The 18,064-nt window shown below is 47.4% G+C and overlaps 1 protein-coding gene across 2 annotated transcripts; it reads left to right on the top strand.

Moving 5' to 3' along the window:
- Positions 1-7,189: 7,189 nt before the first annotated feature.
- TMEM120B (transmembrane protein 120B) lies at positions 7,190-16,788 on the top strand. 2 transcript variants are annotated; one of them, XM_059863412.1, is made up of 12 exons: positions 7,190-7,312; positions 9,602-9,720; positions 10,600-10,716; positions 11,463-11,522; positions 12,079-12,174; positions 13,186-13,275; positions 13,735-13,800; positions 14,692-14,753; positions 15,004-15,096; positions 15,482-15,546; positions 15,701-15,769; positions 15,984-16,788. In XM_059863412.1, the coding sequence occupies exons 1-12, from the start codon at positions 7,244-7,246 to the stop codon at positions 16,095-16,097; spliced, it is 1,020 nt and encodes a 339-aa protein (XP_059719395.1). In that variant the 5' UTR covers positions 7,190-7,243; the 3' UTR covers positions 16,098-16,788. The 2 variants fall into 2 exon arrangements, with proteins under 2 accessions (XP_059719395.1, XP_059719396.1); XM_059863413.1 differs by having other exon boundaries at positions 15,701-15,773; positions 15,984-16,060.
- Positions 16,789-18,064: the final 1,276 nt, after the last annotated feature.

Below are 18,064 nucleotides of genomic sequence, written 5' to 3'. Positions count from 1 at the left end.
CTCAGAGCAGCTCATGCCTGTGACAAGAAGTCTCTTCACTACCCCTGCCAGATGGGAGCATCGCTTTCCCACCAACACATCCCACCACTTCTTTAACTCAAAGCTCAGGATTTACAAACCCCAGGGAGGATTCCCAGCTGCGGGGGCAGCCCCATCTGCTCGCCATGTCCTGCGAGGCACAGCCCACGGAGAGTACCCGAGGTAATACGGGCTGCCGGGAGCCGCCTTTATTTGCTGAATCCCCTTCTAAATTTACGTCAGCGATGCCAGGTTTGCGTAAGTGATAACGCAGTCGGTGTTCGCCTCCCTGGATGTTTTCAGCCGCCCACTCCCAGGGCGCGGGGAGGCTGGCAGCGAGAGGCAGGCGGTGCAAAGCCGTTCCTGTTACAGCTCTCGGTGCGGAGGGTGAGAAGCTGCTCCTCCCGTGCGCCTCTGCCGCGGCTCTTGGGGATGAGGCTCGTCAAGACCCCCGCGTCCCCCTCCAGACGCTGCTCTGCGACTTTTGTCGGGTCTCGGGTAAAACGCAGCTTTAGTCTGCACGGCCCTACTGGAAGCCTATTTTTTCCCTGTCTCTTTGCAGAACTTCAGAGCAATGCGGTGTAGCTACTTTTCTCCATCTTACATCTTAACTTAATGAAGAGTAAGGAGGGAAATACACCCTGAAATACACCTGGCTGCAGAGAAGCGGCTGCTGACTGTCCCTGGCAGAACCCTGCCTGGCACCGCACCCCCGTGCACCCTGCCTGACTGCCCCCGGCTCCGAGGATGCCCGGCTGAGCTCGGCCCTTGCCGTGACCCAGCACCACGGCACTGCCCTGCAGCGGGGTCCCTTTGCCATCACCCACCAGCGGAGGGGAGTCACCCCCTCCCCTCCTGACCCCCAGGGCGCTGTCTGCGAGCGGAATGCTCAGGGTGCCTGTTGCTGCTCCTCCCCAGCGGGAGCCGGGCAGGAGGGCAGCGGGGCGAGCGGCCAGCGGGGAAAGCCCCCAGCTCGGTTTGCAGAGCAGCCTGGAGTGCGACCGCCGCTCTCCCGCCGCCCCCGATGCCGAGGGCCGAACCGCGGACACCGACCTGTGCTGGTGGCGGCTCGGTGCTGCCTGCGGCGGCGGGGTCGCCATAGCAACGTGCCAAACTCCAGCGCTAAGGGCCACGGCAGCGGCCCCGGGCGGACAGGGATGGGCTGGGACACGGCATCACACGCTGGTCCCCTCGCTGAGCACCGGGGATGGAGCCAGAGCCACCGGGCACACACAGCGCTGTGCAGCTACGTGCCCTGAGCTCGGGATGCTCCAGCAGAATACAAAGTGCTAATAAGCCACGAGTGTTTCACCTCTGGTTGGTTTTTCACACGCCCAGCAGCAGAAGGCTGGAAATGAAAGCACTGATTACAGCACCGATGAGTAACAAATAAATCAGCCTTGCAAATGTCAGGAGAAATAGGAGAAAGCCCCTGAAAATGCACATCAGCGGTCTTAAAGGAGAAATCTGAATAAACCTGACACTAATTCCCTCATCCATTACATTTCTTCCACAGCCATGGTGAGCAGGGATTGCCACTTTGGCCTTATGGGTGTCTGTAATCATCTTCCCTAATGGGTAATTGACTGTGCACATTTCTAGTATCACACCACAGCTCTTGTATGACTCCCATGAGCCAAATGCATTTGATTCTCATCCTTTTACCGCATTTTTTGTGCACAAATCTGCAGGCTGTAAGGTAAAAATGTTGAGGCAGGTGGGAAATACTGTGATGAAACAAAGCAGCTGCCTCTGTAAAGATGAGATACAGATCAGCCTTCCCTGACAGCTGCTCCTTTGCCATCTTCAATATCTGAGGCATTGAATGTGGCTTAAACGTTGTGTCCATGCTCAGGTAGGACAGAGAATGGATTTATTCCAAGTGTGAGTGTGACTAAAGGCAAATATTCCATTTCCCACGGCACATGTAAGGGCCACGGAGCCAAAGGAGACAATGCCACTGCCTGGGAAATCAGGTGTAGGAAAATAAAGTGGAGGGAAGGAAGAGCTGCTCCACAGATAACATGAGCTAGTGTGGAAATGATGGAGGGAGATCTGTACCAAGGGAAAATACACACATGGAATTTCTTGTGTTACATTAGACAAACTGGGAAGATGGCAGCTGCTAGCAAGCATTTCCAGGGATGTAGGAGAGGCAGAACTTTAAGCAGGAAAGAAAAAAAAAGAAAGAAAGAAAACCATGGAAGCTGACCAAGTTAGGAAATACTTATACAAGAGAAAATGTCTCCTGTTATTAAAAATGAGATGAAGATATCCAGGAAGGATTTACTCACAGTCACTCATGTTAATGTGTTCTGGTTTGGGGCAGAGCCTAAGAATTACCGAAGACAGTCATTCCTGTGTTTCACCATGGCCAATTGTAAGGGCTGGAGTGAGGACAGAGGTTTGGGGAGGAAATAAAGAAATCCATGAGGGAGAAGAAAAAAATGCTTATTGCAACCCAAAATCTACAGCTTGAAATTATAAACAGAAATAGCCTCTCTGGAAAAGTATTAACTAATGTTTCAGCCACTATAAAGTACTGCACTTAATTGAGAGATTGGCAATTAAAATAATTAGCTAATTAGACCATTTTACTTGTCTATTTTTAAAGGGTATGGGCTGCCTGAGGTTTTTGAACTGCAAGCCCAAACTATGTCCCATCTAACCACAGCTTCTGCTAACCAGAAGTTACATACATATTTGAAAAGTAATATACATTTGAAAACAATAAAAACTTTAAAACAGTTAAATTAGTTTAGCAACAAATTAAAATTCACAAATTGGGATCAAAAACTGCCTCTGCAAAAACCTCTGTATCTGGATATGATGGAGGGTGCTGCCTCCATTTCTGGGTTGCTTATTTTAAATTCTTCTGCTCCTGGTTTTGTGTGTTTCACTCTGACACCAAGGAACAGCAGCAAAACCTTCACCAGGCAGTGCCAGGGCTTCAGTTCTACTGCTGCTTCTCCTGTTGCTGCTTTAGTTGCCTGGCAGTTGATTAAACCTTACATTTATTAAGACTGAAAGGAAGCTTTTAAATCTGTCCATGTAAATGATGCCTAATTCAACCCATTATTCTGCCAACACAGTTCACATTGCAATGAACTCCAGTTCCAGGCTGGACACACTGAAGAGCAAACCAAGCACTGGGAGTTTGTGCATGGGAACATGCCCAGAAACACCTTTCTGCAGCAGGGTCCTGTGACATATGATGCTTTTTTTTTTTTTTTTTTCACTTTTAGGGCAGGATTTTTGAAAAATATCAAAAATTTTTAAAAAATTAAATATATCCCAAGGCCCTCAGTATTCTACATCTGAAACCAATCATTTTTGCACTGAAAGGAGACAGCTGCTCCAAGCGGAGTTTTCTTGCACTAAGCTTGGGGAATCACCCAAGTGAAATGTCCAAACCAACTGAAAACTGTTAGAATCAATAAATTAAATTTATTTTGGGAACTTCATAGAATAAATAGAGAAAAAGCATTTAGGGAAACATATGTTGGAATTCTTTTAAGGTGAAGAGTGCGACAACAACATACTGTGGAAGTGGGATGCTCAGATGTGTGTTTTATTCCTGCTATATTCAAGAGAAAAGCCAGGGAAGAGGTGGGAGGGTCTTGGATTCCAACCAAGCCTGTTTTGGTGAGCTGAAGGAGCATCCCCACCACTCTGCTCTAAAGAATTGTCATTAGCAGGATTTAGGAGGAATTGAAGTGAAAGGTTTGAAGTGTAAACTTCACCTGATTGCCTCTGGGTTAAGGGGCAGCCTTGTGGGAAAGCATTTAAAATTCTTCCCTCCTTTTGGCTGGGAGCAGTGCTCTCAAGATAAAAACCATGTTGGTTTTACATCAAAACAACCTAAAGTTAAACCCCTGGGTTATCTGGAATGTTCAGGCACTTAGATAGTCATGCAAACTGAAAGGCTGAAGTCCTGGAAGCTGACACCAGATACCCTCTCCCCATGAGCCCCTGTTGCTGCAGATTTACACCTCTTGGTCTCTGCTTAAACACCTGCAACAAGGTAGAGGTTTAAAGGTAAAGTTATGGTGTTAATTCCTGAAGTCACCCAAAGCTGAGAATTATTTACTGACCACGGAGTGCTTTGCAAGACTCAATATCATTGGAGGCAGATAAATTAGGCCACACTTTAGCTAATGCCTCCCTTCAAGTCCTTAATTTATTCCTTAATTGAGGGATAAATCCAGATGAATACAAGATGAATCAGCAGTATGAATCTCCAGCTGAAACATGTGCCAAGTACTTTATTTATCACGGCTTATTGTCACCTGATGTCAGAATAGGGACTCATCTACATTTGTGTTTTGTCCTTTCTCCTTTGCTGTGCTGGAAAGAATCTGCATTTCTAAGACAGGGGAAAAGCATCAAAGGAAACAGCCTCAATTATCTTAAGAGGAAAGAATGAATGGAATTTGCATTCAGGAATAGTCTGGAGGGTGAAGGGAAGGAGCTCACATGTGGTTGTACATATATATAACTATGTGTACTCAAACAAAATCTAACACCCAGAGAACAAATAGTCACAATTTCTCTGTGATCCTTAACTTGATTTATGAACTCAATTTCTTAGACACGTTTTCTGGCAGTGAAAGGTTGGTGAGTTGGGGATTAATTAAGGTAAAGGCAAACCAGAGATTTCATGTTTGCAAATTTGCTGTGCAATGGCCTTAGGTGATCTCTGGCAGCAGAAGACAGCCATTAAAATTTGCAAGATACTGTGAAAAACGATCATAAATAATTGAAATTCAGAGGAAAAGCACCAATCCTCATGTGTTGCCACAAGTGAAAGGCGAGGTGTGGGAGCCCCGAGCATCAGCTGCACAGAGCCCTGCTCCCCACCCAGGGCTGAGGGGATCACTGCTATCTCAGCTTGCTTTGGCTTCATTCACAAAGATGTGATTGAAATAATGAGATTATACCAACAGCTACAGCCTCCCAGGAGGTGGGGAGAGCTTGCAGGTAATTCTGAAGTATTCTGTACTGGTGCAAAGTTAAATAATGCAGAGCCAGTTCTAAGGCCAGCCCTGCTACACTCACAATGTTTGTGCTTAACCAAATGTTTTTGTGGTTTCTGTTTGAAAGAAAATGCAGATCTCTTGAATGAATATTAATTAGCATGGCTTAGTCAAAAAGTTGAAAGAAATCCTTTGGGGTAATCATTATGCAGAGCCACAACATGTGTAAGAATTGTTCCTTGTCAAGAGGTGTAGGGGAGAGGTAGGAAAGTTTGGGATAAATCCCTTGGTGTTCTGGGAGAGCTCTGTGGCCAGCACAGCAGGGCTCTGAGTGGGAAATGCACATTTCCTGCCTTTGTATGTGAAACTCACACCACAGCCCTAACTAAATGTCATCAGCCTGCAGAATTCCTGCCCAGGACAAATATTCATGTCTGATAAGAGTTTCCTTCTGCTCTTTTGAGGCTTACAGATCAGCAGTGAAAGGAATACTTTTAAGGACTATTGACAATTGATGATGTTTTCTAAAAGTACCTTTTCCTGAACTGACACAAGCAATCCTACAAATGTTGAAGTGTTTTTACTTTCTGGATTCCCCCAGATCTGCAGGAGGGTGTCAGCACCCCAACCTCAACAACAAGGGGTAAGATGCAGCTACGTCTTAGGGGTGGTGATAAACTGAGCTGACAGAGACCTGCAAAGGTGGAGGGAATGTTTTCATGTGGGAAGGAAAAATAACTTTGCTGGCAGGGAGTATTCCAACCTTGTGGTGAACTGGAAAGTTCTGGCACGTATCCAGGGCAGAGTTAACGCTCAGATCCGAGATGTGATCCTCCTTCTTCCAAAGTCTGTAATCCAAAATCCAGGCCTCCTGCAACACACAGTCCTGTTACATAGGATTGTGGACAAATGCTAGAATCCAGGAAAAATTTAATACAGACATAACAAATTCCTGTGACATTTCTATTATGTTGATTAGTTTATTTTTCTACTTCAGGATTACCAAGACCTGTCACAACACATTTGATCTCTGGACAGTCATGGCCTCACTGGAGAAGCAGCAGGGACAATGCAATGTCCCTGGGGTTGGTGGTTCTTAAACCAGCAGAAATCCCAAACCACTGCAAGTTCTGAGAGGGTTTCTCTGGAAACTGAATGCAGATCATCAACAGCATTTCAGATGTCCACCCACAAATGTATGAAAAAATATACAAAATCAAACAGTGGACCTAGAGAAAGACCAGGGACAGCAAGAACACTGAGGAGTGTCTCTACACTCAATGTTTTTGGTTGGTCAAATTCAAGGAAACGGGTTCCTACATAGGCTCCTCATGAAAAGACAGCATTGCATTTGTGTTTTTACTTTGGCTTCACTCCTCCCCTTCCCTCTCCCTTGTACCTTTTTTTAAAATTGCTTCCTATCCCTTCCCTTTTTTTTTCCTCTTTGCCAATTTCTACCCTTGCATAAGAAACTCACAGGATGTGGTGTCAACATTTACAACTCTTCCTACCCTGCCCCAGAACAACAGGCCAGCTCACAACTGGCCAGTCCAGCTGCTGAATGGGTAATTATTGTAAAAATAAAGACATCAGGAATCCTCTTGTCATCTTCTCTGATACCAAGGACCTGTGACCAAGGTCCAGGCAGCTGCAGGGCTGAGCTGCCTCAGATTCAGCCACCAGGTCTCTCTGAGGGGGCTGGCCCTGCGCAGTGGAGAGTTTTATCTCCACTCTCAGCTCCATGTGTGATGAACCACCCTGAAAGGGCAGGAAAATGCTTCCATCTCACACCACGGAGCACTTCAGGTGCTGCCACAAAACAAGGGGCCTCAGGAGAGGTGCAGGGCCTCCAGGAGGTGACCGGGGCAGGGCGGGTGACAGCAGCAGAGGGGACCCCCCCCGATCTGAGGGGAGCTCTGGCCTGAGGAGAACACAGGCCGGACGGGGGCCGCGACCATCACGGGAGGGGATCCTGGGCCTGAGGAGGGCCGTCACGGGAGGGGACCCCGCACCTGAGGGGAGCCTTGACCTGAGGGGAATCTCCGGCCCGAGGGGCTCTCTGGCCCTAGGTGAGCACAGAGCGGAGCGTTCCCTCACCTGACCGGTCCCTCCCCTGAGGCGGGCGGGGGGGGCGGGGCCGCGCCCATGACCGCGCGCGATGACGTCAGCGGCGCACGCGGCGCGCGGGCCCGGGGGTGCGGGCGGCGGGCGCGCGCCGGCGGCCCCGGGAGCTGGCGCGGCCCCGAGCCATGCGGGACCAGCTGGAGCGGAGCCTCGGCGAGTGGCGGGAGCTGGAGGAGGAGTTCCGGCAGCTCCAGGTGAGCGGGGGGGCTGCGGAGCATCGCGGTGCCTCCCCCGCCTGCGCGGACGCGGCTTCCCCCGCACTGCCCCGCGCTGCCCTTGCCGGTTCCGCTTCGCATCGCGATGCGGAGCCGGCCCCGGCTCGCCCCGCCCGGCAGGAGCGGGACCGGGGGTCCCCACCGCCGGCCGCATCCCCGGGGCGGCTCGGCGGGAGCAGCCGGCGGTGCGGGCTGGCTCCCCCCAGCCCCGCCCGGGACAGCGAAGCGTGCTCGCTGCCTTGGCTGCGGCCGCGGGGTGCCCGCACGGAGCGGGGCTGTGCATCCCTGCGCGGTCCCCGCACGCAGCCCGCCTCGCTACCCCGTGTGCGAGCGCATGGGACGGCCCAGACCGAGCCCTGGCCGTGCCCCAGGTCCCTCTGGGGATGCACCAAGATGTGGTGCCTCGGTTCCCGTTGTTGGAGAAAGGATCGAAAAAGGGGACGCGGTGCGGTTGTGCGCCCGTGGCGTGCTGCAAAGAGCAGTGCAGGCAGCGCCTGTCCCGCCAGCATCTCCTGGCGGAGTTTTGATTTCCCGTGGTGGGATGCGACCGGGTCCATGTACTGTTTTTCCATCTTGTAAAAGTGCATTGAGGGACAGAAAGGCTTCGGAGTGGGGGCCAAGAGCAGTTCTACAAGATGCTTTTACCTCCAGAAACCTTCCCTTCCTTCCCTGCTTGTCATCAGTGCTGCACCTATACACGTGCTTAAAATCTTAAATCCAGTTTTAAAGTACGACCGACTGTTCTCACTCTGGAGGCTGTTTTAGCCTCTTTTAGACTGTTAAACAGAACGTGCATGGGGAAAAAAAAAAAAGTGTGATCTCCACATTTAGCTTGTTTCTTAATTAAAACTCAGTTCAGGTTGTACTCCTGTTAGCAGAAACAAGGGTTGGGGTGCTGCGGGAGACCAGCTGGCGTGGTTTTGTTGGTCACTTGTTTGCTGTGTGCACCTTCTCGACAAACTCCCTGCCTCAGTCTGACATAAACCACAGTAAATATCAGTGATTGTCCCTGCCTCAGTTTCTCCATCTGGAAAAGGAAAGTAGAAACATTTTTTGGTGGGGTGGCAGCTGCTGGTGGTCGAGGTGTCAGCATTAGTGCTGTAAAGGTGTGCTCAGCAAAACCAAAGTGAGCCTCAAATGGTGAGAGCTGCAGTGCCTGTACGGGGTTAGTTTGGTTATTAAGGTCTTTAAATCAGATGCTGGATTGTTCTTGTAAATAAAGAACAGCTACCAGGTGGGTCCTAGCATGGAGGAGAGCAAAGATTTGGTTTGTGTGGTTTCACCACCATGTTTATGCTTTGGGAAGAGCGGTGGGAATTTCCTGTGGCTCTCGGTGTGCAGGTAGGTGAAGCAGCTGTGTAACCCACACTCTCTTGGCACCAACTCTGCAAACTCTGTTTTCCAACTTATTATAGGTCTGTAAATTGGCTCAGAGGTCATTGCTTGATGCTTGGAGAGCCCTTCCTGAGACCTCCCTCATGGGAAAAGGGGTGAAATCCTTGCAAAGGGTGGAAAAGTAGAGCCTGGGTCTCCCTGAGCTCAGGGAGGGGTGAGAGCAGAGGCTCTTCTCAATGGGTTTACAGTTGGTGAGCGTGTCCTCGTTATGGCTGAGCACTAATTGGGGGCTTCAGGGGACCAATGAGCTGTGATAAAGCAGTCCCTCCCAGGGAGCATCTGAGGCCACAGGCAGGGACATCAGTTCAGCTCTTTAAACCAGAATATGGGGCAGTAGGTTGCTTGAATATCTGTGGGGTTGGGATGGCAGTGATGGCCAGGAGGTGCCTAAACCCTCAGCCATGGATTTATGCCTGGTGCTGTGTCTTTCTCTTCCCTCCCCCAGTCTGATAAGTCCTCATTTATTTTCTCCAAGATTTAATCTGGCTGTGAAATTGGAGTGCCTGCTCTGTGATTTAGCCACCATTTGATGGGCATGGATCAGGATCAAATGGAGGATTAGGGGATTCAAGGATTAGGGGCTTCATTGCAGGGTGGGATGGGCGTGAGAGGCTCCTGAGTGGGAAAGCTCTTTAAAGAGGCAATGAGATGAGTGTAGAGGATGCTTTTCCTCTTGCAGGAATGTCATCAGTGTCCATTTAAGCCCTATTGTAGCTGTACTGGTTTGGCATCTTCCCCTCATTCCTTGTTAAAGGGGTGCCTCTTGTAGCCCATAAAACCAGGATTTTCCTGGTTTCCCTTGCAGGTGAGAACCAAATGCCATGAATAACCTAGGAGGGCTCTTCCTACCAACCATCTCCTCTTCTCCTGCAGGAAACACACAAAGTTTACAGGCAGAAACTGGAAGAAGTCACCAGCTTGCAGACAGCCTGCAGCAGCTCCATACACCGGCAGAAGAAGACACTGAGGGATCTGAAGCACAGCCTGCAGCGGTAACAGGAGACCTGGAGGGTGGAGGAGGCAGGGATGGGATGGTTCTCCTTCCCAAAGGCTGAAATGCTTGGATTTTTAGTACTTTTACTAGAAAATCTATGTTGCAGTGCTAAAGTTATTCCATATTACAGCCAAGCAGAGTGTTCATTACTGCATGAGAAAGGGAGTCCTGTAAATAAAGAAGTTTAAGGGAGCTGGGGTGGGTTTCTTCCTTGCAGGGCTGTACAGCTTTTTTTTTGCCAGGTGAGCAATGCTTTGCTCTGTAAACTGCACTGGAAGAGCAACATTAGTCCTTGAACCTGAAGGTGTAAGTTGCTCCTAGGTGGATTTACAGGAGGGAACTGTCTCTGGCTGCTTGGTTGATCCCAGGAGCCACAGGCTGAATTCCTTGTGTGCAGCACCTCTGACACCACAGGCTGCTGGCTCTGCTGCTCACTGCTCTCTGGTTAACTTTAATTACTAAAACCACAGTTTGTCAGTAAATCATCAGCTCTGTGTCCCCTTACATCCTGAAATACTTCATATGTGAAGAGCTGCAGCCTCTGCGAGGGCAGCGCCTGAAACCACGCACAGAGTTCCCAGGGTGGAGGGAGTTCCTTCAGAAAAGGACAATATTCCCACACAATCCTGTCACTGAGCTGATGGAAAGAGAAGCTGATTTATAAACCAACTGGTTGAAGTAACCTATAGCAGCATAAACCTGGCAGTGAAATAAAGTCATGACAAGCCAAATGTTTCCTCAGAAATACAGGAGCAAGGCGCACCAGCTCCCAGAGCCAGCTTTTTAACAGCCTGGATTTTATGGCTACTTTATTTTCCTTCAAATAAAAAGGAGGTGAAAACATGAACAGGAATATCTTGTTTCTGTGTTCTTGCAGGTGCAAGCCCAGAGCGAGTCCTGAAGAGTTTGCTCTCATTCAGGAGATCAGCAGCCAGATCAAGGAGAGGCAGAATGCCTTCTTTGACATGGAAGCCTACCTGCCCAAGAGGAACGGGTACATGCTCCACCAGGGAGGCTTGTGTGCTCCAGGAATTTTGGATTTTTAAATGTTCACAGCAATGCTCTTTGTTCCTGAAGGAAAAGGTTGAAGAAAGACATGTAAAATTGGATTAGTCATAAATCTCTTGCTGAGCTGCTGTGTCAGTTGTACACAGAATTCATTAGCTGTGAGTGGATGTAAATGTGTGTGGGCAGTGCAGGTTTTCTGTTAAAATGACAGTAACCTGCACTGGCAAGGGATTGTGCAGTTCACTGTTCCACACTGATGTTTTCCTGGGCTAATTTTTTTGAGGGCTGAATCAGAATAAGACTTTTCTCTTTTTTTAATAATATTTTTAACCAACTTTAAATTTTGCTTCAAGTGGGGTTGCTAGGACAGAGTTATGTCAGTTGCCAAGCTGTGTGATGCTGCAACCCCCCTGCAAAAGTTTCTAGCAGAAACTTTTCTTCCAAATCCTCCCTGTGTGTGGGTTTGGCCAGTGCACACACTACATATATTGCCCTTGGACTGTAGTGCAAAAAAGGGACCAGGAAAATAAGGCTTTTCAGTAACTTCCTGGAAATGCTGACCAATATTTCCATGTGTAAAGCCTTTTCTGTGGTATTTCCCTTCAGTTTGTATTAAAAACCTCCAGCAAACGTGGCTTTAGCAAAGCCACTGTCTCATCACCTCACTCTAGATCATCCTGTGGTGTTCAAATAAAACAACTTACTTGGGTCTGCTTGCCTTTTGTCTTCCAGCCTGTACTTAAATCTGGTGCTGGGAAACGTGAATGTCACTCTCCTGAGCAACCAGGCAAAGTGAGTGAGCCTCCCCACGTGTGTGAGTTTGGGTTTCTCTGGGGCCAGCTGTGGGTGTGGAGCCCAGAGAGGGAATGGGTTTCTCTTGGACCTGATAAGTGAAATGTTGAGGGTGGGTGACTGGACTATGACATGGGGATAAGCTGACATCTTATGTACCTCAAATTAATTCCATTTATCGCCCGCTTTTAAGCCCAGCTCAGCCTGTGGCCTTAATTGTAAGAGTGTTTGGAGTTTTTTTGTGCTGAAAAATGGTGCTGTGACTTCTAGGCATACAGTGCTCCAGAAAATGGAGATATATATGTATTTTTAAAATCTTGTCACGCCAACCCAGAAACCAGCTCTGATGGACTTAAGGCATTGTGTTGCAGCTGAGACAGACCCTCCCTGCAGGCAGAACACTGCCTTTCACCACTGTCCACTGCTTTTCTAAGGGTTTCAGCAAAACCTCTGTCTCTGGGCTTGATATTTGGCTTTGTATGTAGTTTGAAAAGGTGAAGCCAGATTTCAGTCAAACATCTGTTTGTGTCCACAAATTGCACCTCTTTCCTTCCAGGTTTGCCTACAAGGACGAGTATGAGAAGTTCAAACTTTATCTGACAATAATCTTGTTACTGGGGGCTGTCGCCTGCAGGTGTTTTCTCCACTACAGGTAAGCTGCATTTTTATTTCTTATCAAGTGTTTTGCATAAAATTGTGCTGGATTTGACTTATTCTATGCACTGTTAAGGACAGACAGCTCAGGTTGTGTTTAGGCTTTAAGCAATTGGGCAGCAGGACACCTGCTCTTCTTCAACTCTGGCAGGAGCTGTATTTTAGCTAATTGTTTTATCTTTTTAAAAGAAAAGTCCAACATCACATTTCCTGATGATGCTAAAAATTGATGTTGTTGTTCTGGCATTGTGCTGTCGTGGTTGTGCTTGTGGGCTGTCCCAGGCAGGGACCAACACCGTGCTGCAGCTCTGGGGTAACAAAAACAACAAAAGAGAATTTGTGTGAAATTATCAGACCTGAAACATTACCTCTAGGTTGTGATAAAGTGTCTGAGCACCAAAAAGCTTCCATTATTCAGTTTTGCTTAAAAACCAGGAAGGTGTTGGAGCCATGCACTTCCACTGCGGTCTCTGTGTGTCTGAGTGAATGCAGGATTGTACCAGGAATGATGCTGCCCTGTGCAGAGGCTGCCCCAAGTCCCCTTTGCTTCAGGAGTTTGCAAATGGCAAAATAAAGTTTTGGTGTTTTGGTTTTTTTGCTCCAGAGCATAATGCTCTTCCATTCTTTTAGTTGATTGGATTTATATAGATCTGATAGAATCTCGTCATTGAATTAGCCTGGAAAGGCCTCTCTAAATTGGATCATCTGCTGCTTCTGTGGTGCTTTCTCTCCTTGAGCAGCACTTAATGTCATCCCTGCATACCTGCTTATCAGCTCAGGATCTGCAGTGTTGGATCCCAGGGTAAAAGGGCCTGGAGCCTGGCAGTGCTGCCCATGTGTGCAGTGCTCATCTGGGTTACAGATGTTCAGGATGGGACTTTGTGTCCATAGCCTCACTTGGGCAGGTTTTCACCTACCCAGGAGGAGGAAGGAAAAATGGGGATTTTTAAAATGCGTCTTTGTTATTAACAAGAAGGTTTTTTTACTCTGTGTTTTTTGTGTTTAACAGGGTGACAGATGAAGTGTTTAACTTTCTGTTGGTGTGGTATTACTGCACGCTGACGATACGGGAAAGCATTCTCATTAGCAATGGCTCAAGGTACAGTGCCACCTGCAAAACCCATGAAAGCATGAAATGTCCTTAAGGAAAACCAGGCAACAAAAAGGGATTCAGCTTGGCACTGAAGCCTAGCAAATCTGAGATGCTGATGGCCTCTCTGCAGTCTCTTGTCTCTCTCTTCCTCCCTGGTCACTTCCAAGGGCACATGTGGCTACCTGAGGTTTGGGGAGAGAGCAGCTGCAGTTCCTGAAAGTCCCTAAGTTATTGGTCCAAGGTGTTGGCTGGTTTTGGTAGCTGTAGGTTAGTTGTAGATGTGGTCTGGGGTGTGTGTGCTGCCTTGTGTTAGAGGTCACACATCTTTGGTTGGAAATGCCACAGCATCCCTTGTGCTTGAGTTGGGACACCCCCTTTGTTCCAATTTTTTGGATCATTTTTTGCCTGGACTTTGGTGCTGAAAACCATGTTTCTTGTCTAACTGCCATGTTTTTTTCTGCTCAGGATCAAAGGCTGGTGGGTGTCTCATCACTACGTTTCCACGTTCCTGTCTGGAGTGATGTTAACGTGGTGAGTCTGCTTTTGCCTGCTCGAGGTGCTTCAAGCCTGTTTCATGGTGTTTATATCATCTGAGCATTTAAATCCACTGTGACCATGAAGCTGTGGCCACAGGACATATGGCAGCGTGTCAGCCTTAATATTTGTTTGATGTTACAGATGTTTTCAATGATAAATACAACACTGTAAATTTGTATTTACATTTCTGGTTAAAAAAAGAGAAAGAAATGCAAACCCTGTGACTGTAGTTGGGCTCGTGATAGCAAAATCTCTACAAGTCTCCCAGTTTCTGTCTCTGTAGTTAAGGAAACAAGCAGCACTTTGCTATGGAAGAAGGACATACTGAGCCTTGATTAGAGAGTTTAAAGCCAAAAATTCAAGTTACCCCCTTGCAGTGGGTGGTGGTGGTAGTCAGACAACCCACGATGCACCCCCTGTGCTGCCTGTCTCAACTTGGGCATGAACTGATGAGTTAATTATTAAAAATTGTTTTAAAACAACAGAAGCTTCTCCTGAATCTGTAAGGGGCTGACAGTGGCTGGGGCAGGCAGTCCTTGCCCTCCATCTATCCTGAAGTGCCCTCAGGATAAGCAGCACAATCACCCCCGTTGCAGTGCTGGGATTCTCAATACAGATGATGCTGAATGGCTTTGCTGCCTGGAGAAAACTGTGATAAAGGATGAGAGGGGACAGCACGTGTCCTTGTTAGAGAGGGGAAACCTAATCAATGAGAGCACTCCCTGTGTGGCTGTAGCACCTCTCTGGGCTCCCAGTGGGTGGAATGGGCTGGGCACCAGCTGCTGGTTTGTTTGCTAATGGCATCAGGCCTGGTGGTGAAGGGGAAGGGTCGGATGCATTGGATGCTTTTAGCAGATTAATGGACCTCCCATGTTCTGCTTCCAGGCCGGATGGACTCATGTATCAGATGTTTCGCAGTCAGTTTTTAGCATTTTCAATATTTCAGAGTGAGTATATCTTACCTTGCTAATTCAGGGGGTAAAGTCATTTTGTGACATATGTGCTTAGCAGAAAACAGTTTCATTTGGTAAATACTGGAATATTAAACTGTAGGAATATAAATATAGTGTACAAATATGCAATCTACAAATATAAGCAATAATTAAATGCTGTTGGATTAAACATTATTAAAGTAGTTTGATACTTACCATACTTCTGAATAACCAATGAAGTGATGTTTTCTCTCTCCTTCTCCAGGCTGTGTTCAGTTCTTACAGTATTATTACCAAAGGGGCTGCCTCTATAGGCTCCGGGCTTTGGGGGAGAGAAACCACTTGGACCTTACAGTAGGTGAGGTTTCCTGCTATGCTTTCTTTGCACAGGTTTTGGGAGCAGTGATAGGGAGGGAGAGGGCTGTGTGCCTCCCCATTGCAGAGCTGTCCCCTGCCTGGCTGCCTATGTCCCAAGGCAGGAAGGGCAGTGAGACTTTTATCCCCCTCCTCAGGTCCTGTAGGTCAGGAGCAGAGGAATCTGATCTTTGTCAGCATTTAAGGAGACTAAAATGGAGATTTTGGTCATCCCTAACTTTATCCTCCTCCAACTACCGCAATCTCAAACAAATATTTTTACTTGATAGGAATAGCCTTTATGTAGGTGAGCTGGGTGGGGAGGAACTGCAGGTTCAGTCCTGGCTCTTCTGTGCTCACACCCTACCTTTTCTGTCAACCTTTTCCAGAAGGATTCCAGTCCTGGATGTGGCGAGGGCTGACATTTCTCCTTCCCTTCTTGTTCTTTGGGCATGTAAGTTGGGTGATCCCCTCCTCCCTCTGCGGCGCAGTGTCTGCTGCTGCACCACCCAAAGGTGCTTTGGGTCACACGCAGCCATGACAAACATTTCCAAGGCTTAATTCTTTTTGCTCATAATTAAATTGCGTTTTTCTTTTCCCCTTTGCAGTTCTGGCAGCTATACAATGCAATCACGCTTTTCAGATTGTCAAGGCACAAGGAATGCAAAGAATGGCAGGTCTGTGTTGTCTCTGCTCAGAAGAAGCACCAAGCAGGGCAGAGGGGGTGCTTGACCACGTCCTGAAAGATATTTGGGCATCTGACTTCATTTAAATATCTCAGGATAATGCAGCACAGAGCCTGTTCTGTGTCTGGTAGAGCCCAGCAGTGCTGAATATAATCCATGTTGTAATATTACAAGGTAATAAATGCTGCTTCCTCGTCCCTTTCAGGTTTTTGTGTTGGCTTTCACATTCCTGCTGCTGTTCCTCGGGAACTTCCTCACTACTCTCAAGGTGGTGCACACTAAACTGCAGAAGAACAAAGACAAGGTGAAGAAGCTGTGACTCCCCCTGTTCCCAGTGTGCATCCATGCCTGTGCCCCCAGCAGGGCTGAGTTTGGGACAGATCCTGCTCAACCCCAGCCAGGGGATTGATGGGCTCGGAAGGACTCGCCTGTCCCCGTGTTTGGCAAAGGACTCTGCCAGCACAGACTCAGTATTAATGCAAGCATGGCTCTCCAGTCACACTCCTGCTATTTATGTATATTTAATATAAAATGTATTTGCTTCTGGGGTTTTTGTTCTGTATATAGAGCAGCATGCACCTGCCTGGCGAAGCGCCAGCGTTGGGGAAAATGTGGGATCTACTGTAATTCCAATTCTGGAATGATACCTGACACTTTCCAGTTTTATTATTTAAATTCTGGGTATTGAATTTATTGAGGTTTATGAACACTCTGAGTGGATCAGTGATACAAAGCAAATGCTGTTTTTCAAGGCATTTGTTTTAAGGCATATTCTCAGTGGCAATACTAACCTGTGTGTACTGTGAAAAGAAAATACTCATTTGTACCATACTGCTGCTATATACACTTCTAAAAAGCTATTTAAAGAAGAGGAGTTCCTCCTTTGAAAACAAAATCATGTGAGCAAAAGCAGTTTTTAAATGGCAGGGAAGTCTGCTAGCCCTTTTCCAGGGAGACCAGGTCATTTGTCCAGGCCTGAAAGAACCTAAAATAAACCATTCAATATGCAACTGCCTCTGCCCCTTTTTAGTAACAAGCACGTGGCCCTTGGGTGGGTTTTTGAGGCACAGTTCTGAAAAGGGGAGGACAGGCTCAGCTCAAATATTAAATACTTTCTTTAGATGCTGCACTTGTACCAATAATGAAGAGAATGGAAATGCTGGGTCAGGGGGATGGCAGGAGACAAACACTGACTGCTACCCTGCTGAAGTCCTTGTGCTGTTTGAATTTACACTCACTCATTGGAACACCTCTTTTTGGGTCCTGTAACTTCTGTACCTCCTCAGGCAGCTGCAGCACTGAGCTGCCTTGGGCTGTGTCTTTCCCAAAAGTGAAAGCCAGCACAAAGCCCAAACTGGGCACATCCTCTGGCAGTGTGAGTGGAAAACAGTGCCCTCCTCCCCAGAGGGTGCTCACAGGACGGATAATGCACCACAGACTTGAGATGGATTCAGCACTTCTGTTGCTCAAGCTAGCAAAATTACCTTTGCTGTGTCACTATCCTGTGGGCATGAACAATAAACTGCAATTTGCATAATTTCAACAGTTTTCACACCAGTTGGGCTGTGTTTTGCTATCTTTTACACACCCTGTAAGGTTTTTTGTTTTACTCCTTAAACTCTCAGTTTATGAGATCTAAATTGTCTGTTGTGAGCAAACTGGAACCTTTTTCTGCAGGGGTGAATAATGTGAGTTCTGCAACCTGAGAAACTCAGATTAAAAAAGCCAGAGAGATTTCCACTGTGGAGCTGATGGTGAATGGGTCACTTCCTGAACGTTGGTGTTTCAGTTTTGCACTGAGTGAGGTGAGGGGGTGAGGGGTGGTTCTTTTAGTGACAAGTGGAGAAAAGGCTGCACAATTCTTCAAGGTTTCTATAGTTAAGGATGTGCAAAAACTTCCAATTAATTTAATTTTCCATTTTACACTCATAAGTATTCAAAAATCTTAATTAAATCAGAACAAGTCAGGAAAAAATGAAAAATATTTTTCAAGGGTCAAGCCCTGTTTACCTGCATGTAAAATAATAATGGTGGCTTGCTCCAAAACAGTTTTGCATCAGCTGGTCATGTACAGTTTGCCTTATACAGAAAGCTTTCAGCAACAGCTGTACTGCAAGAACCTCATTTCCCCTCTCAGGTTTGGTTTGTGATGAGTACAAACTAGGGATTGTTCCTGCAGTCTGAGATCTCAGTGAGGGGATGTGCAAAAGAACCAGGAGACAGGAGGCACATGTACCAAGGTGTGCAGTGGGAGCCTCCCTGATCCTTAGACAACTGACACCTTCA

This window comes from Haemorhous mexicanus, chromosome 19 (genome assembly GCF_027477595.1).
Source record: "Haemorhous mexicanus isolate bHaeMex1 chromosome 19, bHaeMex1.pri, whole genome shotgun sequence".
Classification (NCBI taxonomy): Eukaryota; Metazoa; Chordata; class Aves; order Passeriformes; family Fringillidae; genus Haemorhous; species Haemorhous mexicanus.
The sequence above is the reverse complement of the archived record's forward strand: the minus strand, read 5'-3'. Positions and strand labels throughout refer to the sequence as shown.

What these genes read in the sequence shown, in the direction of transcription:
- TMEM120B (XM_059863412.1), top strand. Translation starts at nt 7,244, where the DNA reads ATGCGGGACCAGCTGGAGCGGAGCCTCGGCGAGTGGCGGGAGCTGGAG. An exon ending in CTCATTAGCAATGGCTCAAG is followed by an intron (nt 13,276 to 13,734) that starts GTACAGTGCCAC and finishes TTTTCTGCTCAG; the next exon opens with GATCAAAGGCTGGTGGGTGT. An exon ending in CCACTTGGACCTTACAGTAG is followed by an intron (nt 15,097 to 15,481) that starts GTGAGGTTTCCT and finishes AACCTTTTCCAG; the next exon opens with AAGGATTCCAGTCCTGGATG.